The sequence below is a fragment of the Melanerpes formicivorus genome, unplaced genomic scaffold (genome assembly GCF_026170545.1).
Source record: "Melanerpes formicivorus ecotype bairdi unplaced genomic scaffold, bMelFor1.0.p_v2 SCAF_75, whole genome shotgun sequence".
NCBI classification, from domain to species: domain Eukaryota; kingdom Metazoa; phylum Chordata; class Aves; order Piciformes; family Picidae; genus Melanerpes; species Melanerpes formicivorus.
In genome coordinates, this window is record NW_027142427.1 from 1,187,023 (window position 1) to 1,212,633 (window position 25,611).

A 25,611-nucleotide genomic window follows, 5' to 3' on the forward strand; every position below is an offset into this window, starting at 1 on the left:
GAGCAGAGATGGATCAAATGGTTGACATTTGTCTGAATCTACAGCTCCAACACATCCAGGCTGTTGACAGCTGTAGTTTTGTCATGGGGCATTTCCTCCTGAAATGGGTTTCATGGTGACAATTCAAATGCATTGTGCAGGGCCATACTAGGGAATAGAGACAGGCCTCCTATTCACTGCCCCACTGAAGCTTTCCAGGTGATGACACACCAGCTCCAGTTTTACCAGTCTTGGTCCTTGTGATTCTCAGAGAGTGGATTGCAGCAGAACATCAAAGAAAACTGGTTGTTCCTGTAGTACCTACCAAACCAGCCCCTTGCAGGGGCTGTGAAACACTACCTTACCTGCTTTGCTGTAAAGCATTTCTTCCCAGGCATGGAGACATGGCTTGCTGCTTCCTGCCCTCCCCATTGGCTAGCTGTCACCTTCAGAGGCACCTGGAGAGGATAAAACAAGGTGGACACATTCTTAATGCAATTCCTCCTTCTCTTTTGCTTGTTGATTCACTGATAGTGAGTCTTCATCCTGCTGGTGGCAGCTAATGGTCATTGTTCACCACAGCCTCACTGTGGAACGCACTAACTCACAGCTCAGATCATAGGGCTTGTGAGGCTTTCACTTCCTTCGTGTTCCTCAGGCCATCATTTCATTTGTACTCCAAACCTGAGCCACCTTTCTAGCAAAGCAGCACCCAGAGTTCAAATATTCAAATACAAACTACAGGTAGATCTCTTCGTGTCTTAAAGTCTTCAAAAATGCTCTTGCCAAAAGATTTATTCCCAGGGCTTCTACCCAGACCTCTGCCCAGAGTTGGGAAAGATATTATGTAATAGCTAAATCTTCATTAGTTCTCTCTGTTTGCTTTGTGCCTTTGTGACAATGATGAAAGCTGTAAATAAGTATATTGTCCCATCTTAACAAGGAAAGCATATCCATCAATAAGGACACTTGCTCTGCTGAGATCCTTTGCAAGGCTGTACAGAGGAGTAAATTAAAGGGAGAACAACATCCCTCATCTAAAGTGTCCTTGTTCTGTCACTTAATGTTTTACCCTTGCTAATATCTTTCACAGTCTGGCTGTTAGTCAGAAAAGTCACCCAGTAAATGTGACATATTTTATCCAGCCTGAGTCTGCTTTGGTCCTAAATGATTGTTCTAGACAGCCATGTCTGCAAGTGTGACTTTAAACTTCTCCCATGGCTTCTCACCTTAGTTTCCCAGCAGTCACAGAAGTTTCCCAGCAGGATGCGTGAAGGCAGAAGGGGTGGCCAGAAGAGTTGTGACAGCTCAGCAGAAGAGAGAGGCACAAACCCATGTTCAGGTTGGCAGATGAGTTAACATGGACAGAAGGATGAGATTCCACTCTCAATGATGTTCACTTCAGCCTAAACTGACTGGTTGGTGATGCCAGGCTCAGGCCAAGGTGTCTTTTCTCACTTAACTGTCCCAGTTAACTGCAGCAAAACCTAACTTGAGCCTGCCTTTCGTAGGTCAAGGCTATCTTTAATCTACATGCAGGTGACAGAGTTGTGGGTTCACAGTGCTGAGGCAGGAGATACAGGTGATATTTGGGGTAGAGTGAGGAGGGGGAAAGCAATGGTCAGTGTCACTTGTTGGGAGAGGTCCATGTTTGCATGTCTCTGCCAAGGAGAAGCCCAAACAAAGCTCCTTAGGTGAGCCCACCTGCCTCTGCAACAGCAAGGCATGACTGAAACAGAGCAAACATCCTTTGTGGGGCCCTTCACCAACCATGGAGAAAACATGGGTGGCCTCTAGCTCTGAGCTTTCCCACTGGCATAACAGATGCACAAAGGAGCACACCAAGGTACTGAGGATCCCACTGAAACCAGCGCCTTCCCTGGAGCCTGTAGCACTGCCTTCAGCACAAGCATCCCTCACTCACCCCAGGGTTAAACGGCAAAAAAGCAATGCAAAGAGGCTTGGAAGTGACGGACTTCCTCCAGGCTTGTGGGACAATCCAGGAGTGAAAATCAGAGTGTGGCCTGCAGAGGGAAGAAAAGAGCTGTGGTAGCACTGCCGCAGCTTCCCGGGGGTCTGCTCCTCTTCTCGCTGCCTGTGCCTGCTCCCCACTGCGCTGTTCCTCCGGAGCGGGCTCGGAGCTGAATAGTTTTCCTTTAAACATTAAATACATTTAGAGCCCATTCATATCAAACCGAAATTAAACTGCTGGAATTCATCCAAGAGGCATTCCCCCTGAGAGAGGGCTGAGAAGAAAATAATGCTTAGCTGAATGCCTCACCCATCCACCACGCTGGGAAAAAAAATCCCCCCCAGGAGGTAAGGTGAGAAGTGAGCCTTGGCTATCGCCTTGCCTCATTGCATTGTTATCCCGACATTAGCCAATTGCTCCATCCGTTTAGAACTCCACTAATTGTCACTGGACCTATTTGCTGACGACTGAAGCAGCTTCGTAATGGAGGGGAAGTCCATTTATTCGTTAACATTTGAGAAAATAATTGCCTGTCACTTAACTGAACATCCTTTGCCCAGGAACACTTGCTCTGCAGCACACAGATATTCTCTTCTTGAGCTGCACACTTTGAAATGCCACTTATGAGTCCCCCGTCCCTGAAGGACTCATTCTCAGCTGCTGTGACATGAGTGAGGGACAGGCTCCACAAGAGGACACTAAACGTCCTGTCACTTCTGCTGCAGGGAGAGGGGAGGGTGTTAACAGTGCTGCAGGAGGCCTCTGGCAGGTAAGTTGCAGCTCTGAGGTACTGATTTTACAGGACTGCTGCTCCTCTGCAGCCTGTCCCAAGCCTCTGCTGGGCATCACGATGGGGCTGGGAGAGGCTGTGGCTTCAGGGCTTAGTGTCGATGGGCTCATTTCTGGCCGAGGAAATGAGATATATTGAGGCAGCTGCAGCCCCATTGTCTGAGCTCCAGAGGCTGTCTTCTCCCTGTCGTTTGCTTTCAGTGCTTGCAAAGACAAAAGAAAGACTGTATGAAGCTAGGCATGCACCAGGGAGTGAGTCTTGGAGGGAGGAGGAAAGAGTTGTTTTTTTTTTTCATGAGGCAGAGGAGTAATGTCTCAGGAGGTGAAAGAGGATGATGATCTATGATCCTCAGCTCATCCTTCATGTGCCCATTACTCTTGGAGTAACAGCCAACACCTCCACAAGCACTGTTGCAGTCAGTGCCATGGGTGACACCTTACAACAGCTTTGTCCCTGTGTTCACTGGCTCTCACCTCTTCTCCATTCCCAGCACTTCCTCTGCCACCACTGCTCCCACCAACACAGACAACGTAAGCCAACCTGTCTCTTAGCCTTGGGGATGCAAAATTGAGCTTTGCTTACATGATTGAGAGGCTTTGAGGTGCTCTGCCTGCTGGGGAAGATGGTCTTGTCCTAGTACTTAACTAGAGCACCTGAGGTCCCTTGCCAGGTCCCTTGCCAGGTCCCCTGCCAGGTCCCCTGGAGAGAAGCAGAAGCAAAGGTGTGTGCTTCCCCCAGAGTTGCTAGGCTGCTGCTGCTGCACTGTCTTTCACTCCAATAGCTGGTTTTTTTCCTGTTGTTGGGGTTTGGGGGGCATTTTTTTTTGTCAGCTTTGTTGAACTTCTGCTGTTCCCAGACATGTGAATTCCTGGATCCGTTCCTGGGACAAGGCGTGACACATCTCCTGGGGGTGAATAGCCACCAGTGTTGACTTAAGAGTACATGGAGCTGGAGATAAGCACATCCCTGCTGCTGGGGCTCGGTGGAGCTGTGCATCTCGAGCTGTGCACACGTGTCACCTGGGGCTCCTGCCATGGGGCCCGGAACCAGAGCAAGCATCACGCAACACCGGCGTGAGTCATCCTCCTGGCCGCGGGCAGGGACGGCAGCCACATCCCAGGGAGCGCAAGAGGAGCACACCTCCGTGACTGGCTCTGAGGAGTGGTGAGCAGAGCAACTCCTGCCTGATCGGGATCGAAGGCAAGAGGGCCACCAGCCTGCTGAGCAGTGAAGAAGGGACTGCTGCAGATGCATTTGAGGTATTGCCCACATTTGAGATACAGCCACTGCGACCCTACCCAGCTGTGCCCACAGTGGGGTTGGCCACTACAGCTTGGGATGATCCAGTTGGTGTAATAATATTTGACAATATCCTGCCACCATAAGCTGGCATTGTTCTACTGGGTCCAATGGGCTTGTGATAGCTCACAGCTGCTGGGAATGGCTTATTAGAGGTATTTAGCTTTCAGGGTTGCAGGCTTTCAAGTGTTTGCAAGGGCCAGCTGTACAGTGCTTTGGGAAGGTGGGGTGAAGGACTGGGTTGGGCAAGTACTTTAGGATGGGCTCCACCTGAGGAGCAAGCTTCCTGGTTTGGGAATATCAGGGATACTGGCTCTGTTTGCTTCTTGAGCAGGAATTTGATGCATTTCAAGACTAGGTAAGGGTCTTTCTCCTTTTGGGTGCCATGGTGTTAAGGAGAGAGAGTGTGTGGGTGAGTGTAAATCAGCTCTGTGCAGGAAGAGCTGCCTCTTCACACCAGGGGATTTAGGCTTCCAGATATTTAATTTCTGGTAACTGTACTTCAGCTTGTTGAAATATTTCTGTCTTGAAATGCCTCTTGTGGATAATGAGACTGCAGGGAGCCACCGCTCCCAGAGAGCCTCAGACTGGGGAGCAGGGGTGGACAGGGGCCTTGCTTTAGCAGTGCAATTAATGAGCAAGTAGGTAGCCAGCATTTGCAAGAAAACAGTGGGAGAGAGGAATAAAACACAATGAGAGAGATTTCATTGACTCCCTTGACACCAAGATCAAGCAAAGTTTGCCTGAATATAAAATGTACCTGCCTCATATGACATAGTATGAGGGACCATGCACAAAGAGGGTGGGGGCAAATAGGACATGGCTCTGTTTTGAGGACCAAGGTCTGCCTGGAGAAGGCTTGTGCCCTGCAGACAGCTCTGTAATGCCTCTGCAAACACAGCAATAGCCTTGGGTGACCTTCCCAAAGCTGTTTCAGCAAAGGAGCAGAGGGCAGGCATGACCTTGTCCTCTGAGTTGGATCGTTCCCCAGTGTGCCTCCAGACCAGGACCAGTGCTGTCACCTGAAGTGTCCTCTCCCCACTGGCAAGTATGAGATAGCTTCAGACAGAGATACTGGAGGGACTTCTGCAGCCATGTGGGGGATTGAGTCTTTGGGATTGGAACAACAGCCAGGACCACCCTATGTGTGTCCTAAGTGTTCTTCTCTTTCTCTAGCATTCAGCCAGAGTCCTTCATGATTTCTTTCCTGGTGGGTCTCAAGGTAAGCCTTGCTGAGCCTGCCAGGGTGCCTGCCCCAAGTCAAATCTCTCCCAAAGACATCTGTCTTTAGCCCCTGCCTTTTCCTGCCAGGCCAACCCACTGCCCTGTCTTCTACAGCAGCATCTCCTCCATGGGAGTGCTCAGGAAACATCTCCAGCATAATCGTGATTTCTCTGGTGGGGAAAACAAGGCAGGGAACTGAAGCCCCTGTGGCTTTGAGGGTGGTATCAGGAGCCAGAAATCGGTGGGAGGTGAGTGTCTATTAGAATCATTAGGAACCACACTGGGAAGCCAGATCTGTGCCCATTTACCTGTCTTGGGCTCCTTGGTTATGACCATCAACTGAAGCACCTGCAGGGACTGTCCTGAACTTCTCCCAGTGTTTCTGAGGTCCTGGTGCACAGGGAGGTGCAATCACAGGTTCCGCCTGGCCCCAGCATTAAGAGGTGGAGGAGAGCGAGACATCCCACACAGCTGAGAAATTGCTCTGCTGCACCAGGTAACTGGCAGGACAAGAAGCACAACCTGAGGTCTGCATTTTGCTGCTGTGGAGGGGTACAGCCCCCTCCTACCTGCCGATGTCCCGAGCCAGCTGCTGCCCTTGCTGCCACTGCAGCTTTCCAACTCGTGTAGGTGACCTGGCATCGCTCCGCTTGTCACGCAAGCAGCTTAACTCCTCTGCTGCTGGCCACAAGCACACTGGAGTGCCTGACAAGGAAACTCAGCTGTCTCCTCCCTGCATTTTCCACTGTTGCTATCTGCAAAGTGAAAGTACAGTGCAACACATGGTCCCTGGCTGCTGGGGCTGTGGGTCTCTATGCAGCATGGGGTATTCCTGAGCTACAGCACAGGGTGGGGAAGGAGTCAGCACATGGCTGACCCAAGTGAGGAAAGGGCCCTTGCCAGCAGCTGGTCCTTTCCCTGTGGGGTGGGTGCATGTGCTGCACCCATCCTGCACAGATCAGTGTCACAGAATCACCAAGGCTGGAAGAGACCTCAAAGTGTCCTTACCACCTGTGCCTGGAAGAAAGTCCAGTTCCCCTCTATGGCAGCTTCTCTCATGCTGTGGAGAGAGAGATGTGGAGGAGATGAGTGAGACATGATATGACAATTATCCATTTGCCCTCCCAGTGGCTGTCACCAGTGGCTAAATGGACAGGAGATGGAACAGCTGGTAAAAGGATCCAGGAGTATCTGGGAGGGATGCTCACAACAGCTGTGGGGAGGTCCTCATTGATAAACCACAGAGCCAAATCTCTTGCTGAGACCCGCTGAGGAAACGTTAACCAGGGTGCCTGGCTCCCGCTCCTTGCTCACACCTTCTCCATCCTGTTAATTATTACAAGGGAAGCGATGAAGACCAACGTGCACCAAAGTCCATTGTGAGAGAGAAACTCAGCTTGCTGACAGCCATGAGCCATCTGACCCCGGCTGCCACAGAGCTGCCCGCAATACCAGGGGACATGACGGTGGCCTTTGGGGTGGCAGACATCATCGTCGTGGTTATTTACTTCGCCTTTGTCCTCGCTGTTGGGATATGGGTGAGTACCTGAGGTGATTTGGTTTAGATCTGCCTGAGACAGAGAGACTTTGATCCTTTCTGGACCTCTTCTGGGTACAAAGGATGCTCCCTGCAAGGGACATCCTCTGTGCACACTGTTAAGCAAGTTTGAGGGTGACAGTGATCTTCCTATGAGCTCTCACCCTTACAACCAAGGGGTTCATGGAGGTTATTATGGGGATGATGTCTACCTCCCATGCTGCAAAGTAGTCTCATACCAGTGTGTGGGCAGGCAAGGGGCAAGAGAAAAGCCAGGGCTGGGATAGAGAAGGATTTCAAGAGGAGATTGAATGTGGCACTTGGTGCCATGGTCTAGTCATGGGGTCTGTGTTGATAGGTTGGACTCTATGATCCTCGAGGTCCTTTCCAACCTAAGTTATACTGTAATACTGTGAAATGGGACTTTAAAAAGCTGTGGAAGGATTATAGCAAGCTATTTGTTCATGTTGCTTTATGAAAGCCTCTTTTGTAGAGACCCACCATGTTCTGGTTGGCTGAAGTTTGTTCTTTCCCAGCTAGTGTATTCAAGAACATCTCATTAAACATGTTCAAATAGCTTCCTTCCAAAGCTGGACTATCAGAAACCTGTACAAAGAGAAGCAGAAGCAATGGATGAAACCTGGCATTCTTAGCAGATACACACAAAAACTTTTGGAGCTCATGCTGAGACCAGGCAGTCAGGCTTCTCCTAGCTTGGTGCCAGTGCTGCTCACCAGCAGCACTAGGTCTAGGTACATGTGAATAGCTGCTTTGAGGAAAACCATTTCAGTATGGTGTCCAGCTGCAAGTTCCTGACTGCTACAAACAGCAAGCACAGCCAGCCTCAGTCACATCAGAGGGCCCCATAGACATCCTACTGCTCTTGAAATCCCTTCAGTGTGGGGCTACTGGAAATCCTGAATGTACAACAGTGCAGCAGGAGCTGCAGCAGAGCATTGCAGCCATCCTGGAGTGCACCTGCATTTCATACCCAAATGCAAACCCTGATGGCATCCCGTGCCAGTTGTGTTTTGATTCTCATCCTTGGGGCTTTGAAGGTCTTTGCTAGGAGTGCTGAAGGTGAGGAAGGAAATACTTCCTCTTAATGCATATCATTGGCAGAAAGTGAGCAGCTCTTCCTGGAGCTGCAAACACACAGCTGAGAGCAGATAAACCCCTAGATATCTCAAAATACAATGCCTTTCCCAGAGGCCCTGCCTTAGCCTGCATCAGAGATGTGTGCTACCTCTCTGAACAGGGCAAGCCAAATGACTGCAATGACACCAAGGAAAGTAGAACTAGGTTGGTGCAGGAAACTGAAGGGATGTTGTAAATCTACTGGGATGGGCATTGGGTCTCATTTGAGGGTGGGTGAATGAAGGGAAAGACTTTTCTTCTTCCTGTCGTTTCCAGTCGTCGATAAGAGCAAGCCGGGGGACCATTGGAGGCTATTTCCTGGCTGGAAGATCCATGACTTGGTGGCCTGTGAGTGAAATGCATTCCCCTGTTTCTCATGGTTCAAAAGCAAATCCAGCTCTAAGGAGGACAGGTCTAGTGAGGGGACCCAGACCACATGTTTAGAGTATAGTCTTGAGAGGAAGAGGAACCCCCAAGGAATCATCCCATGCAGATTTTCTAATGGGCTATAGCATGGAGCTGCTAAACCAAAAAGATAGTTAAGCATCTTCAGTTTATTTGTCTTTCACTCTTCATTTCTCTGCTAAAGCCAGCAGTAAAAATGTTGACTTTGTTGGGGGTAAGGGGGGGGGTAAAGCAGCACTGACTGCCTACCTAGATTTGAAACTCTTTGACCCCCAACTCACCAAAGACACTGCTGTCCCCCAGACAAGAGGACATTAGGTAATCTAGGAATGTGCTATCCAGTGAAAAAGCATTTAGAGACCGAAGAGAAAACAATCCCAGAGCCCAGGATTTTCTGAGCCCTTGCTATTTAGAGTGAAGTTGAGGTTATTGACTAACGATGCAAAGGATATAAACTTCAAACCACCACAGTATAAATCTTCACTATGAAGAAGGAAAAAAAAAATAGAATCTATAGAAGGCACCTTTTCTTGGGAGTGAAAGGTACATATAAAGATAATTTAAAGTTTGAAAGGAATAAAAACACTACAGGAATAAAGATCCTCCTCAGCCAAAGCCAGACTCCAGCACCATATATCTCTCCAGTGAGTCGTGGGCAGAGGAATGCACTTCTCAACCAAAACACTGTATTTTTTTTTCCCCCCTCTTTCCTTTGGATGTGCATTGCCCATAAATTCAGCAGGCTAGATTTTTCACCCTCTTCCATCAGAGACACATGCACCTCTCTACAATGCGTTAGGTTTTATGTGCTCTTTGTGCGTCTGTCTTGGAGGAGAGACACTTAATGGAAAAGCTCAGCTTGGTGGTGTTCTCTAATTAGGAAGGGGAGACAAATTGAAAGATACTAAAATGGAACTGTTTCCCTCCCTCCCCCCTTCCCCACCCCCAATTTTGTTCTTCTTTTCTTTAAAACCAAACAACTCAAAAGCATTCTTATTGCTTTTGGCTCCAGCCACAGCTGGCCAAGGCGTCTGACGCTGGGTACAGGCTGGCTCTCGGCTTTCCAACTCACCATTCTAGGTTTAAAGCAATCTCTTATGCTGTTCACTTTTCAGTTTTGTTTGTCAGAAAGCTGATTCCACCTCTGCAGCTCTCCTGCAGGCTCCACTTCTCTGGCCTTCACCTGGAGTACACGACTGGCTTACTTGTGTTGTGTTGTTTATGGGGCTGCCATCTCTGCTGTGTGTTAGATAGCCTCAACTCTAAACCCTGACACTACCTTGCTGCTCCTGCGTGATGTGTCTTCTGTATTTCTGTGTCTGATATAGATACCAGGAAAACTCTTTGCATTTCTTGAGAGCATGAGTCCCCACCACAGTTGCAAATTCATGTTGCAGCAGCCAGCTCTCTAATCAAGAGCTTTCTTAGACAGGCAGGAAGGCAGAGCTGTTGGCAGGAATCAGCGTGGTGTAGATGCCATATTAATGCTTTACTTTGCTCAGAGGTGAGAAGCAGATCAAATTCCACCATTCCTTGTTTTGTGTGGAGCAGTGCTAAGAGGAGAAAAGCTACTTGTAGGCAATGTGGCTAAAAGCAAACTTCCTATTGAGATGAAGGGGCTGGACTTGTCCTTTGGGTAACTTCTCATTTGACCCTGAGAGAGATTTGATGTTGGCATACAGAAAGGAGGTGAGGCTTTCTGCCAAGTAAAAGTAGTAATCAAGTCAGGCAGACTTTGCCCTGTTTAAAGCACCTTGGACCACACATTCTTCCAGTTAAGGTGTCAGTGAGCCAGGGTAGCGACAGCCAACCTTGCCCACAGCCTGCTTATACAGTTAGCCTGAGGCATTAGGATTTTCCAGCCCACTGCAGAGCTGGCTGTCTTTGAACCTGTGGGTATACATTAAACACAGAAGGCCTGCATGTTTCTGTCAGCCTCCCTGCTATGGTTCAGGAATCTCCTCCCTTAGCAGGGACTCCAATAGAGCGCTCCTGTCACGATGGTTGTATAAACCACCCCATGCGTGTTCAGTGCAAGACTTGAAAGAGACTGGGCTGTCAGTAAGACATGGAGAGGTAGAGCAAGGGTCAGCAAGGTTGGAGAAGGCACACTGCTGGCTGAGAAACAAGGGAATGGAGGAATCCATGATGTTTTGCAGACACTGAGGTGTCTGTGGCTGCCACCAAAGTTCCCTTACCCCACTTCACTCCTTGTAACAGGCATGTATCTCGGGACAACCATTGGCAAAGTGAACCCCAGCTCTGAGATTAGGCTTTTGCATTGGAGTGGGGGCAATGGAAGGGAGCGGACACACCCACTTCAAGATGCTAAAACATAGCTTTCTGTAAAAGGAGAAGGAAAACCCAACTCTTCTTTAGCATCCAGCTACCTACCTACAGGGATATGAGGCCCTGGGGAAAGAGAGTGCCTGGGGAAAATGCTTGGGCTGGTACAGAAGTTCCTCAAGGTGACTTACTGGATTTTGTGCCTGCATTATGTGTTTCAGATTGGAGCATCCCTCATGTCAAGCAATGTGGGCAGTGGCTTACTCATCGGCCTGGCTGGCACTGGAGCAGCTGGAGGCCTTGCTGTTGGGGGCTTTGAGTGGAATGTAAGAGTCAGTTATATTGTCAACTGAGATATCACTGTTTACAAAGGGACTAGGAATTTGTCTCCAAAATCAGACACTAGCAGTATCTACAACTACAAGTTCTCAAGCCTCAGGAGAGAAGCCTCCAGACATTCAGACAGCCTTTAAAACATGAGATCTTTATTTCAGTTTAACTGGAATTCACTAAAATTATTAGCTCCTTGACCTTCCCAGGAGCACAGGGCCATATTTTTAAGCTTTAGTCTGTACTCATGAAGATTAAAATAAAAGATAATGAATGTTGAAAAGGTCCTTGGATAATCACAGGATTAGGGTACAAGGAGTTGGGAAAAAAAGCAGCTTTGCTCCTAAAATCCATGTGAAGCTATGAGAATTGGCAGCGCTGCCTTCACCTGTCAGCTGCCCAAATGTGACGTCTCTGGGGCCAACATCTGGATGTGGAGGCAGGTCTCGTTCTGCCCTGTTGAAGTGGCCTGGAAAATTGCCACTGACACCACACAGAGCATGAAAACCAGCCCCTTTGTGTGTGATGCTAATGAAATTTCTCAGCTGCAGTGATGAGGAGTGAGATTAGTGCCAGCCTCACAATAAACATCACTCACCTAACTCTAAATCTCTTGTCTGTATCAGCAGAGATTGCTATTAGTGCTGGATGCTTGCAAAGCACAGGCAGGGCCCACCAGAAACTCTTCCCTGGGAAATCTATTCACTGCACTGCTTTCTTTCTAAAGCATGAAGATCACCTCTAAGTCCTTTGTGAAGAAAGCAGAGCCTGTGCTCAGCCTGGTGCTCGTAGGACACACCAATATTGCTCTACTTGAATAGAAAATCTATTCAAGGCGTGTTAGAAACCCATGAAGATGAGACTGTATGTCAGGGCAAATCTACCTCCATGAGTTGAGATTAATTTCTTTCAGACTGGAAAAGGACTTCAGATATGCCATGATGGTCTCCCTTTGTCAAGGGACATCACTCAGCTGCAGGGATCACACGGGCATCTTCTAGCTAGCCAGGCTCTGCCACTGCAGAAGCCATGCCTGTCCTCTTCAGTCACTCGCAATTTGTGCTCACGGGGATCAGTTTCATTTCTGATAACTTAAATATCTGATCAAAGTAGAATCTGGATTCACGTAAGGTACTTGGAAGAAAGCTAATGGCCTGACACAGCCAGGAGGTGATGATTGATAATCCAATGGCTTTTTATTGATGTCTGACATCTCCTCTTTGGGTTTCTGCTGGGTTGCAGAGAGGAAATACTTGATGGGAGATTCCTTTACACCTCCCAAAAGGTGGAGGGTGTAAAGGAACCTTCACCTGTGGCAAAGCAACTAAACTGCTCCTTTATCTACCAGCAACAGAAGCACGTCTCTGCCAGCCTGCAAGGAGAACATCCCAGCAGAGTCTTGCTGTTGCTTATTTTTATGCTCTGCAGGGACAGCCTGCTGCCTCAGCCTCATCACTTGCTAATCAAGCAACAAACAGATGCTCCCATCCTTCTCTGAATCACTTAACTCTTCACTGCCACAGCATCACTGCTTTCAAAGGCCACCAAATACACCATCATATTTCAGAGAACCAGAGCAATAGAACACACTGTCTTGTCCAAAAGACCAGGAGATGTAAGAGAAGGTGTCACCTGTGGCAGAGAGACACAGGGCTTGGGAAGATAACTGATTGTATGCTGCTAATTGTATTGTAGCAGTTTCTCCATTTGCCATCTCGTCTTCTGTGCAGGGAGGAAAAGTGAGACTGCTTCCCAAATACATTGCCTGGCACTGTACCTTTCTGCTCTCTTAGGATGGCCCCTGAAAGGACAGATGAGAAGGCTGTTGCCTTGTGTTGAATCATGTGCCTTTACTTTCTCTGTCTCCTTAACAGGCTACCTGGGCTCTGCTGGCTCTCGGCTGGATCTTTGTGCCTGTTTACATCGCAGCAGGAGTTGTCACCATGCCTGAGTACCTGCAGAAGAGATTTGGAGGGCAGAGGATACAAATCTACATGTCTGTACTCTCCCTCATTCTCTATATATTCACCAAGATATCCGTATGTATCCAAATGAACACGACCCTTGTGTCTAGGGCAGGGGTAGCCCATCCCTGTACGGTGCAAGGGGTAGGTAATCCTTGCACGGTGCAAGGGGTAGGTAATCCTTGCACAGTGCAAGGCTGCTCAGAGATAACTCAGATGTCCTTGAAAGTACCAGCTCAGCTACGAGAAACAGTAGCAGCATGTTGGTGTGCTGCTCTGCTGCTCTGCTCAGGTAAATGTCTGCCTCTGTATTGATCACTCAGACCTATCCTAAGAGGAAAAGCCCTCGTTAAACAACAATGCACAGTGAGAACTTCACAGGGGCACTGCAGCTAATTACTAAACAGTATAAGCACCATAAGCTGTCTGCCTGCTTTCCATCTTCTATCAGATCAAACCTTAAACCATGTTTACCAGGGAACTGCAGCATCACCCCATAGGAAGATCTGGCTGCCTGCATCTTCTAGATGTGAAATTCTCTTAAATGATCATAAATCCGCTGCTGCTGTAGATGAGTTCTAGCATTAGGTGTGCTTTGGCTGTTGCTCTCTTTCTTGTGTTGTATAAAGAAAGGATACAGTGACATGGAGGTTGTCTGTGGTTTAGGACAAAACTCAACATCTTTCCTGACTTGCTTGTAGCATTGTACCTTGTTTGCAACTGAAAAGCAATGCCAGCTACTGGGTATTTCTCTTCATTTGCATGCCATTAACAAAGAGGCAGAATTTATGCTCTTCTGCTCAGAACTAGCTGTGCCCTTGGAGGAAGGGGACTGTATTTCAGAGTCTTAAGAGACTGAAAATGTCAGTCCTTTGTCTCCAGCTGGGTATCCCACAGCCTCTACAAGTCAGTTTTCACTACACCCTGATTTAGATGTCAAATTGTCTTTGAAGACATTGTCTAGAGACCAGAAGCTCATGTGCCTTTTGAAACTGGGTCAAGGTCTTTCTCCTAGACTTATTATGTCTCAGGTGCTGGGAGGTGCACTAAGTGCCAGGCTAGGGGTACAGGATAGATTTCCTCCTTTCATCATGGAACCATAGAGCGGTTTGGCTTGGAAGGGAATTCCAAAGTTCATTTAGTCCAACTGCCCTGCAGTGATCCAGGACATCTTTAACTAGATTAAGGTGCTCAAAGCCCTGTCCAACCTGACCTTGAGTGTTTCTAGGGATGGGGCATCTACTACCTCTCTTAGCAATCTGTTATAGTGTCTCACCACCCTCACTGTAAAAAAATGTCTTCATTCTATCTAGTCTACATCTACTGTCCTTCAGTTTAAAACCATTGCACCTTCCCATGTTGACAGCTCGCAGCCACCTAACTGTGGCCTTTCAGTATCTGAAGGGGGCCTACAAGAAAGCTGGGGAGGGATGTTTTAGGGTGTCAGGGAGTGATGGGACTAGGGGGAATGGAAAAAAAAACTAGAAATGGGTAGAATCAGATTGGATGTTAGGAAGTAGTTCTTCCCCATGAGGGTGGTGAGACACTGGAACAGGTTGCCCAGGGAGGTGGTGGAAGCCTCATCCCTGGAGGTTTTGAAGGCCAGGCTGGATGTGGCTCTGAGCAACCAGGTGTAGTGTGAGGTGTCCCTAGCCATGGCAGGGGGGTTGGAACTGGATGATCCTTGAGGTCCCTTCCAACCCTGACAATTCTATGATTCTATGTCACCCACTGCTGTCACCACTGCCTCCAGGAGCTTTGTTCTGTTGAGTTGAAGCATTGTCCAGGACGAGATCTTAGGCAGAGGCATTTGAAGCCTCTTTTACCTATGAGGGCTAAATGGAAGATCTTTCCTGCAACAGCCTGACATAGTGCCCTGTTATACAGTCAAGGTATGTGGCAAAAACAAATCAGTCTTTCAAAATGACCTTCAGCAGAGCAGTACTTTCCAGTGCCTTGCAGAGCAGGACCCTGGCCCCAGCCGTTGCTGTTTCGTCTCAGTGGTTTGTCTCTGCGCAGCTGATTCACGCGTGGCTGACGGATGTGGCTGCTGGGGCTTGTGGGCATGACAGGTGCTTTCTATTAAGCAGTGCTATTGTTTGTGGAGAGCTCATTTAGCGGCTGGATGGACAGCAGGCACTTGGTTACAAGAAGGATTTTTCTCCCTGTGCTTTTTGCCCGAGCACAGGTTAGCGACTAGGGCACTGCGGAGCCTTCCCTGCTTGCAGAGGAAAACAGAGATCTCAATAAACAGTGTTGTCAAAGGACTGATCCTGCATGGCTAAAGAGGTGTTTGTGTGTCCTGCTCAGAAACCAAAGCCCCGAAGACTCTGTGGTTTCTGTGGTGTACTGACAGTGTTTGTCCTGTCTCAGGGCTGCAGAGGTCAGGAGCTGCTCCGGGTGTTTGCTTTTAAAATGCATATTTCAGGCACAGCAGATAGAAATCTTGTCCCATTCTTTCTGTCTCCTTTGGCAGATGTCTTTACTTGTATCTCACCCCCAATACCCGATTTGGAGTGTCCTTCAAACTGGTTTCCCAACATACATGCCTCCCATAGCACCTTCTGCATCTGAATGATGTTATCTGCATCATTTCAGGTTTCACCCCTGATTTCTCTCTCTCTACCAGCAGGTCCAATCAAAATGAAAGCTGGTGAGGGTTTCCTTATTTCTAGTGAGGTCCTCAGCAGGAACAACCTGTTTTTCTGGAGCCACTCTAGTATGCTGAACTGCACCAATAGAAAAGCAAATTGTTGACCTTTTCAGATAGCTAAATCATGGCACAAGACATCAGTGATTTGTTTTTTTCAGATGTCTTTCAAGCAGGAGTGTCTCCTGGCCAGTGAGCCACCAAGATATAGTCTGAGGAAGAACCTAGTCTCTGATAGTTGCTCTCCTCTGTCTGCTTATGGATATATGGGCTCCTGCAACCCAAGAATGTCTTTAGTCAGTAAAGGGAAGGAGAATTTCCACTGATACACCTCTCTCTCACTGAGGATTACTAGAATAGAATAGATCAGACCAGACCAGGTTGGAAGAGACCTTCAAGATCATTGAGTCCAACCTATCATCCAACATTATCTAATCAATTAAACCACGGCACCAAGCACCCTGTAATGTAGTATTTTGTGTTAGTCACTTGATGTAGAACCCTTCTGAGAGCTCTGACCTGGATGAAAGATTTTCCTTACACCAAGAGAAAGAAGGTTCATAGCCAACAGCTCCATGCTCTCTCCTTCTCTCCCACTTCACCTTCATGGTGACCTCACTCATCAGATCTTTCAGCTGCAGAGGGCTACAGGCTGCTTTATTAGATTTCACTTGCACAAAGCATCACTAATGCCAGGCTGTCCTTGTTGGTGTTTTCTATTCCAGACAGACATTTTTTCTGGAGCGCTGTTCATCCAAATCTCTTTGGGCTGGAACCTCTACTTGTCCACTGTGGTCTTGCTAGCAGTGACAGCTGTCTACACCATAGCTGGTAAATAGCTGATTTTAAAAGCAATGTTATAAACTGGAGCCCAGGATATGCATTTGCCCTTTCCTCCTTGGAGGAAAATATTCAGGTCCTGGTCTGAGGGAGAGATTCCCCCAGCTTCTGGCAGTACATGTCCTGTCACTCCCAGCTGTTGGAGACCTCTGGCTGTTACCTCTCCCCTCCTGGCCCAAGGGAAACTGCTATGGGGTACCATCACTGTTTTCTAGAGAATTCTCTAGCACTACAGAATGCTTCTGGCTCCCTCTGCAGAGAGCTGCCATAGCCCATGTTTGCTCTTTCCTGTCACCCAGGGAGGTGGTGGAGTCACCATCACTGGAAATGTTTAAGAAGAGACTGGATGAGGCACTTGGTGCCATGGTTTAGCTGATTAGATGGTGCTGGGTGATAGATTGGACCCAATGATCTCAAAGGTCTTTTCCAACCTGGTTAATTCTGTAATTTTTGGACATCATTAGCATCTCAGTAGCTAAAGATGCTCAGCTGGCTCCAAGTCCTCTCAAGAACGGGGAAAGCCTTTCAGGCCATTTCTCACAGACGGGCTTGTGGCAGCTATAAAAAGACTCCTGGGAGTGACCAGCTTTTACTGCCAGCTTCTCCCAAAGGGTCTGTCCTGAAATCACAGGGCTGGAGGCAAGGAAAACCTTTCTGCCAGGTGAGGTACTGGTATCATTGTACATGGTGACACATTCTACCTGTTATGTCTGATTCTTCTGGCAGGTGGTTTAACGGCTGTGATATACACAGATGCGCTGCAGACCCTGATCATGGTCCTGGGAGCTTTGGTCCTCATGTTCATAGGTAGGGGGAACCTGCAGGGGCATATACACTAGTCTGGTGCAGAAATGAGCTTTCACCACTGACAAACGTGGTGACAGCACAGCTCTCACTGGCTGGAGGGCTGAGCCCAGAGAGAGGTGGTGAATGGTGCCACATCCAGCTGGCAGCCAGGCACTAGTGGTGTGCCCCAGGGATCAGTGCTGGGCCCCATCCTATTCAATATCTTTATTGATGATCTGGATGAGAGGATTGAGTCCTTCATCAGTAAATTTGCAGATGACACCAAGCTGGGGGGCAGGTGTGGATCTGTTAGAGGGTAGAAAGGCTCTGCAGAGGGACCTTGACAGGCTGGACTGATGGGCAGAGTCCAAGGGCATGAGATTGAACACATCTAAGTGCCAGGTTCTACACATTGGGCACAACAACCCCATGTAGTGCTGCAGGCTGGGGTCAGAGTGGATGGAGAGCAGCCAGGCAGAAAGTGGCCTGGGGGTACTGCTCAATAGTAGGCTGAACATAGCCAGCAGTGTGCCCAGGGGATCAAGAAGGCCAATGGCATCCTGGCCTGTATCAGGAACAGTGTGGCCAGCAGAAGCAGGGAAGTCATTGTGCCCCTGTACTTAGCACTTGTTAGGCCACACCTTGAGTCCTGTGTCCAGTTCTGGGCCCCTCAGTTTAGGAAAGATGCTGAGTTGCTGGAACGTGTCCAGAGAAGGGCAACAAAGCTGGGGAGGGGTTTGGAGCACAGCCCTGTGAGGAGAGGCTGAGGGAGCTGGGGTTGCTTAGCCTGGAGAAGAGGAAGCTCAGGGGAGACCTTATTGCTGTCTACAATTACCTGAAAGGAGGTTGTAGCCGGGTGGGGGTTGGTCTCTTCTCCCAGGCAAGCAGCACCAGAACAAGAGGACACAGTCTCAAGCTGTGCCAGGTGAGGGTTTAGGCTGGATGTTAGGAAGAAGTTCTTCACAGAAAGAGAGATTGGCCATTGGAATGTGCTGCCCAGGGAGGTGGTGGAGTCACCATCACTGGAAGTATTAAAGAAGAGACTAGATGTGGCACTTTGTGCCATGGTTAGTTGATTAGATAGTATTGGATGATAGGTTGGACTTGGTGATCTCAAGCTCTTTTCCAACCTGGTTAATTCTATTCTATTCTAAGTCTTCAGGCTTGTTTGTGCTAACTGTATGGAGGTGAGTTCCTGAATGACTTCACCTCATTAGTGGAGGTTTACCTGAAGATGCCAAAGACTTTGAAACGCTGGATTCTCAGAACCAAAGTCAGCTTTCACTACGCTCATGTAAATCCAGAGTAATTCTGCTGAGTTTGCCTGTTGACTTTGGGAGTTGCTGTGGATTCATCTGGGCGTAATCAAACATTGTAAAAACAGAAAAAAAGCAAAGCAACAAGGAAGTGGCCATCATCAGTCTTTGCTTTAAGCCTTCATGGCAAACAGAAGTTACAGACCTGTCTTGTTTCATGTCATACCATCCTAATCCAGCTCCTGGAAAATGTGTGAGTAAAGACCAGATGTTGAGGGATTAGCATCATGGAGAATTTCCTGCATTGATCCTCTTCTAAGGTGCACTGTAAAAAAACCACAAGGACTCTGCACAGAATCCATCTGACTCCTGTAAAAACCTTGACTGCCAAAAGCAAGGATGGAATGAAAGAAAGGAGATAAGAGGAAGATAAGAGAAAAGAAAAGTAGTCCTGAGTCTCAGATAAGGAAATAACTCTGCAGCAAACGCCAGACCTTAAATCACTGGCATTTTCTTTTCAGGATTTGAAAAAGTTGGGTGGTATGAAGGACTTCAGGAGAAATACAGCACAGCAATACCAAAGATCATAGTCCCAAACACCACCTGTCACGTCCCACGTGCAGACGCCTTTCATTTGTTCAGGGATCCGGTCACTGGAGACATTCCTTGGCCTGGCCTCATATTTGGCCTCTCTGTGCTGGCTCTTTGGTGCTGGTGCACTGACCAGGTAAAGAAAGACTTTCCTCCTCCAGGGAAACCTCTGCACTGTTGTTTCCAGTCCATTTCTCTAGGGATCTGTGACCTGAAATATGACTGTATCTCACTGTGCAGGAGTTGCTACCTTTTTACTGGTCTAGGCCAGAATCTCTCCTTTGTTTCTCTCCTTTGTTTCTCAGCAAGCTGCTAATTTTTTGCACTTAATGCAGGGAGGGCAGGTTATTTTCTTTCACCTTTATTCCACTGTGGACTGGTGAGTACCAGGTGTTCTCATTCAGTTGGTGTGACAAGGATATGAAAATGTGGATCTGGACCTGGCTCTCCAGTGACTTTGTTTAGACCTCCAGACAAGACACTCATACTCCCAGAGGTCTAGCCCTTCTGATTCCTTTCCAAGCTACAAAAAAAACCTGCATTTGTTTCTCAAGACACAGTGCCTTTGTGCTTTCAGATGGGTTAATTGTGAAAACTCACCACAGAACTTTTACCCAAACACCTACAGTCTGCTTCCTTCCTTGTCTCTTGCTGTCGTACAGCTGTTGTCTCCAATCCTCAAGGTGGCTTCATTTCAGTCAAGGGCGAAATGATTCCTTGTAAAGGAAATTTCCATGCTGCCCTCTCTTATAGCCTGTGCACTGAGCTCTGAGCAGTGGCAGCAGGCTGCAGTCAGCCAAGATGGGAAAGTTGCCACTGGCATGCAAAACACCCTGGGATCCTGATGAATGAAAGTCACCCATGAGAACAAGAGACAGAAAGGAAGGATGCTGCTCTTAGCCTGGATGTTAGGAAGAAGTTCCTCATAGAAAGAGTGATTGGCCATTGGAAAGGGCTGCCCAGGGAGGTGGTGGAGTCACCATCACTGGAGGTGTTTAGGAAGAGACTGGATGGGGTGCTTGGTGCCATGATTTAGTTGATTAGATGGTTCTGGGTGATAGGTTGGACTCGATGATCTCAAAGGTCTCTTCCAAACTGGTTAATCCTATTCTATTCTGTTCTCTCTCTGTAGTGTTTCTGTTTTATTCTCTATTCCCTTTCTTCACTGATTGCAGGTGATAGTCCAGAGGTCTCTCTCTGCCAAGAACCTCTCCCATGCCAAAGGTGGATCAGTTCTGGGAGGATATCTGAAAATATTCCCTATGTTTGTCATTGTCATGCCAGGAATGATCAGCAGAGCTCTTTACCCAGGTAAGCCTCTTCCTTGACCACTAAACCCACACAGGTCCACCAGCACTTTTACACCCCAGAAACTTCTGTCCTGGAGACATACCAGTATAGACTCCTATTGCACAGCAGTCTCCCCATGCTCTTCCTCCACCTCTAGTGCTCCCATAGTGGCAGAAGTCACTGGGAGCATTCGTATGTGGCATATTTAGGCTAGATGTTAAGAAGTTCTTCATAGAAAGAGTGATTTGCCATTGGAATGGGCTGCCCAGGGAGGTGGTGGAGTCACCATCACTGGAGGTGTTTAGGAAGAGACTGGATGGGGTGCTTGTTGCCATGGTTTAGTTGATTAGATAGTGTCTATTCTATTCTGCCTTTGGGGTCATACATCTCCCTGCTGTGGACTGTGGCGACGTGAGCATGGCTTTCTACAATGGACATTGCATGCATCTGTCTATCTAGAGGAAGTCAGTGAGATGGAACACACAAATTGCTGAGGTTTTTCTTCAGGTCCTATGGATAACCTTCATTAGGTATTTGGTGAGAGTACTAGCAAACTCCCTCACAGAGTCTTTTGGTCCCTGGTGGCTTATACAAAACAGCCCTTGTTTGTGAAAGAGCAAGCGGTCCCCTCCTGCTGCCTCCCAAGGAGCTCTCATTGTTGGCTTCTCCAGAGCATGCCACTTCTTGGGAAGAATACTCTGCCTAGGAGGAAAACTCCTGGAAGAAAAAGTGCCTCCTTCCCAGATTTCCTTGAACAGAAATAAGTCAGACTGCAACATCCTTGGTAACCCAGTTGACATGTTCATGGAAACAGTCCAGATAGAATCATAGAATTGATAGGGTTGGAAGGGACCTCAAGGATCATCCAGTTCCAATCCCCCCTGCCATGGGCAGGGCCCTCACACCAGATCAGGTTGCTCAGAGCCACATCCATCCTGGCCTTCAAAACCTCCAGGAATGAGGCTTCCACCACCTCCCTGGGCAACCTGTTCCAGTGTCTCACCACCCTCATGGGGAAGAACTTCTTCCTAACATCCAGATGCCACGAACAACAAATCATCAAGGCTTGCAACTATGCAGCATCCAGGAGGGTTATACCTGCACCCTGAACACAACTGCAAAACATCAGCTTGAAGCTTCACCTTTATTTTATGATCTAAACTGTTACTCAGTTCTGCTCATTCTAGCTGTATTCCAGCCACACAAGGCATCAAGATTTGTTTCCTTAAATTAAACAGCTTCAGCATCAATGGAGTTAATACTGGCTTCTTGCTATTTTCCTGTCTTCTGCAGATGAAGTGGGCTGTGTGGACCCAGACATCTGTAAAAGGGTCTGTGGAGCTGCAGTGGGTTGTTCCAATATTGCCTACCCCAAACTTGTGATAGAACTCATGCCTGATGGTGAGAAATCTTTACACTTGTGGAGGTGGGCTTGAGCCTTGCTCTGCACAGGGTGAGCAGACTGCTCTTATCCATCCTAAGGATGAAGAAATCTGACTGCATTAACTAGACATTGGGATGGAAAAGAAAGAGTGCTGAGAGGCCAAAGGTCTCATTCTGATTTTCCTTTCCTTTTTTGCTCCCCCAGGGCTCCGGGGTTTGATGATTGCTGTGATGATGGCAGCCTTGATGAGTTCCCTCACCTCTATTTTCAACAGCAGCAGCACTCTCTTCGTTATAGACATCTGGCAGCGGATGCGCAGAAAGGCTTCAGAGCAGGAGCTGATGATTGTGGGCAGGTCTTTACATTTCTTGATGCCTTGTTGCTCTCATCATCATCTGCTTTGAGTGCAGCATTTACATTCTTCAGCCTGGGCATGGGGTGGAAAAACTGGTGCCTAAAACATAGAGTAAGAACACAGCCTGGGAAAGAGCTTTGTGTTAAATAGGCCTGGTCAAAGAGAAACACTGAGCTAGGTGGATCATTGTCTCTCTCTTCTACATACCATAAACACCACCTTTGGAGAAAGCAAACAGGTGCTCTGGAGTCACTGTCATTGGAGAACTTTAGAAGATGTTGTTTCTGGAGCAGACAGGAGGGACACTGTGCAATTCCTCCTTTTGCAGGGAAAAGGGTAGAGAACTGGACCTCCCAGCTCTTTGTCTCTGGTGGCAAGTTATAGCATCCTTTGTGAGCAAGCTTTGATACTGCATTATGTCAGGGGCATATAAAGTTCTCCTCCTGACTGCAGAATTCAAGTTGCAGTCTGCAGATTTGTAGTGCTTTTACTCTGTAGTCGTGAGCATTAAGCTCTGAACTTTGCTGTGGGGTAGTTGAAGGCTGCTGGCACACTCATACTCCACAGCTGTGGAGCAGTGAGAAGGGAAGTGCCTCCTGTTCTATGATATGGCGAAACATCTATGACACACAATGCAAAGATGGAATGTTATGGGATGCATCTGAGACCCCAGAAGCTATTTTAGTAAGCAGCAAATGAGCTGTAATTTGGCAAAGTGTGAGCATGTTATCTGCTTGGAAAGCTGGAAGAAAGATTTCTTCCACAAGCTTCCAGCTCCCTCCTTCTATTGCATCCAAGAGCTAGTGCTCTCTTGGGCACGCCAGGTTGAGGGGCTTGCACTGATTCAGCTCATGGGGGCTTGCACTGATTCAGCTCATGGGGGAAGCCACTATACCCACAAGGATCTCTCATACATAGCTCAACTCACTCTGAAATCTATGAAGTTAACTTTGGGAATTGGTTGAAATTAATTTGTAGAAGAGGAAGATTTTCTCTTTTCCTATGGATGCAGGGAAAGTGTCTTCTTGAGAGTGATCTGTGGATTGTTCCCTAGGAGGTTCTGAGAGCAATTGGAAGTGTGTTGTGCTGCAAAACTTCATTTTCAGATGCACTCCACCACCTGCAGAGCTAAAATAATTTTATCCTTATCTTCCAGAGTCTTTATCCTCATCCTTGTAGTCATCAGTATCCTCTGGATCCCCATCGTTCAGTCCGCCAACAGCGGCAAGCTCTTTGACTACATTCAGTCCATAACCAGCTATCTGGCCCCACCCATCACAGCTCTCTTCATCTTGGCAATCTTCTGCAAGAGGATAAATGAGCCTGTAAGTGGAGTGTCAACAACCAATTGAGATACATATTTAATTTGATAAAGTAAATAAATGACTGTCCCCTCAGCACCTAGCCTTTCAGGCTCTTTAAACTCAAAGCCAGTCCAGCTGAAGTGTGACAATTAGACAGCCTTTTCCTGGCACCCTGTGGTGGATCTTAGCCCAGTCTCTAGTGTATGTGTGTTTGCTTCCAGGAAGCCACTGCAAGTGGTGCTTCTTGGCAGCTCATTTGAAAGCATGAAAGGCAAAAGTTGTTCTGCACTTTAGGGATGATGTGTCAAAGTCTGGTCACAGGCATGTCGTTAGGAGGAGGCTTCTGCATCGCCTGTTCTTTACCCAGTCCACATTCAAGGGCAGAAAGAGAAATTGAGGAGTTTTAACTGAAAACATCCTCCTTTGATGCATGTCAGTGTGAGTTTCCATCAGGCACAAAAGGTCTAAGCAAGAGCAGGAGAGAATAAGAAAGTGCAGAGAAGGGGGGGGGGGGGATAAAACAGGGAAAAGAGAAAAGAGCAGAAATGAAACATCAAAAAGGAAATAAAAGAGCAGAGAAGAAAAAAATTCAAGGAAGGTAGCACGCAGTGACCTTTGCTTTGTGCTTGCTCCTTCTCAGGGTGCTTTCTGGGGCCTCATGGCCGGGCTAGCTGTTGGTCTGGTCCGGATGATCATGGAGTTTATTTATAGCGCACCGTCTTGTGGCGAGGAGGACAGAAGGCCAGCTGTGCTAAAGGACTTGCACTACCTCTACTTTGCCCTCATCCTCTGTGCCCTCACTGCGATTGTCATTGTCCTTATTAGCCTCTGCACCCCACCGATCCCTGAAGAAAAGGTAAGCGACCCGCAGTGGCACCCTTGGCTCAGAGCCCCCATTTGGGTTCCAAAGCACCTCTGAAACCTGCCCTTTTCTTCTCCTCCCAGGGCTCAGAAATGGTGTGTAATGCATATGCTGCCAAGAAGCCCTTGCTCCTCAGGTTTCTGTTCCCCAGATCGCAGAGTGTTAATGCTTCCTGAGGCACTGAGTGCTTCAAATTGAGTGTGAGTTCCCATGCTGTGCCTAGAGCTGGGCAGACACCACAGCCCATCATAACTGGAATAGAAAGGAAAAAAAAACGAAGGGGAAGGAGATGAAATTATATTACAGAGTACTGCTGAGGAGGAATTAAATCTATCTAATTGTAGCATCTACCCTGTTCAGCAGAGCCAGCATCCGTCTTGCAGGCAAACAAGATTAATATCTTTTGCAGCATGGGCATTTAGGAAAATAACATTTGGTCCCAATGTGATCTCAATTACATTTAATAACTTTGAGTCAGAAACAACTTTCTTTTACTTAACACATTAGAACAGCGCAGAGTTGGGAGGCTTTATGTAATAAAACCTCGCAGCAGCTCTTCCCAGTCCCAAATTTTAAAGCAGCTGTCAACATAACAGAACTGCTCTCCACTTCCAACCAAAGGTTACTGGATAGCTGTAGAAAACCTGTTTTTTTTTTCCCCTGTCTAACTGCATAAGGAAACAAGGGTGATGCCATCATAGCATTCTCTATCTGCTGCTTCCTCATAACTTGTAAAGCATTAACCAGTTCCTTCAATGTTTGATGGAATATTAGTGGTGTCAAAGATACCCAACTCCTAAAGATTACATGAAAGCAAGTGCTCAGATAGAGGAGAGGGGGAGGGAGACAGAGAGACTATCTTTGTGTCTGCTTTAAGATAAAGTTTCAGCTTTTATTAGCTATCAGGGGATCCACATGGGAGAGAGAAATACTGGCAAGGAGGCACCATTAGTTCTGCTGCTTACGTTGTTCACTACTGCTCAGGGGTGGCCAGATGGTTGCCAGCAATTAATTACTGTGGTTTAATGAGTTCCCACTCATCATCTGACCTGTGATAACTAAACATGTGCAGTGCTCCCTGCCCACAGCAACAGCAAGATAAGATGTATTAACTGGCAAATAGCAAACATCACACCAACAGCTCAGGAAATGAGGAAACTGGCCACGGCTCCTACAGGCTTTTCAGTCTGACCTCAGAGGTATGAAAACATTTCAGCATTTCAGAGGGGGAGCTCAGGATGAAGATCTGTTGTAAGAGAATCAGGGAAAGAGACATTATGATTGCCAGAGATTCATTAGAGGAGGTTTTCAGTAGCAATAGGTGGGTTTGTTGGTGCTGGATTTAAGGGCCCTTATTTGACATACTCTTC

General features: G+C 47.7%; 1 protein-coding gene across 1 annotated transcript in view; it reads left to right on the forward strand.

Annotated features, from left to right (window-relative positions):
* Positions 1 to 3,929: 3,929 nt before the first annotated feature.
* The window catches only part of SLC5A9 (solute carrier family 5 member 9), a 30,564-nt gene continuing 8,882 nt past the window's right edge, over positions 3,930 to 25,611 (forward strand). The window contains exons 1-13 of the mRNA XM_068163822.1: positions 3,930 to 4,000; positions 6,608 to 6,802; positions 8,215 to 8,286; positions 10,851 to 10,955; positions 12,834 to 12,998; positions 16,299 to 16,404; positions 17,140 to 17,220; positions 18,977 to 19,182; positions 20,222 to 20,357; positions 21,630 to 21,737; positions 21,925 to 22,075; positions 23,232 to 23,400; positions 24,020 to 24,235. Of these exons, the coding sequence (XP_068019923.1) occupies positions 6,674 to 6,802; positions 8,215 to 8,286; positions 10,851 to 10,955; positions 12,834 to 12,998; positions 16,299 to 16,404; positions 17,140 to 17,220; positions 18,977 to 19,182; positions 20,222 to 20,357; positions 21,630 to 21,737; positions 21,925 to 22,075; positions 23,232 to 23,400; positions 24,020 to 24,235 (1,644 nt within the window). The 5' untranslated portion in view covers positions 3,930 to 4,000; positions 6,608 to 6,673. The remainder of the gene's footprint in view (positions 4,001 to 6,607; positions 6,803 to 8,214; positions 8,287 to 10,850; positions 10,956 to 12,833; positions 12,999 to 16,298; positions 16,405 to 17,139; positions 17,221 to 18,976; positions 19,183 to 20,221; positions 20,358 to 21,629; positions 21,738 to 21,924; positions 22,076 to 23,231; positions 23,401 to 24,019; positions 24,236 to 25,611) is intronic.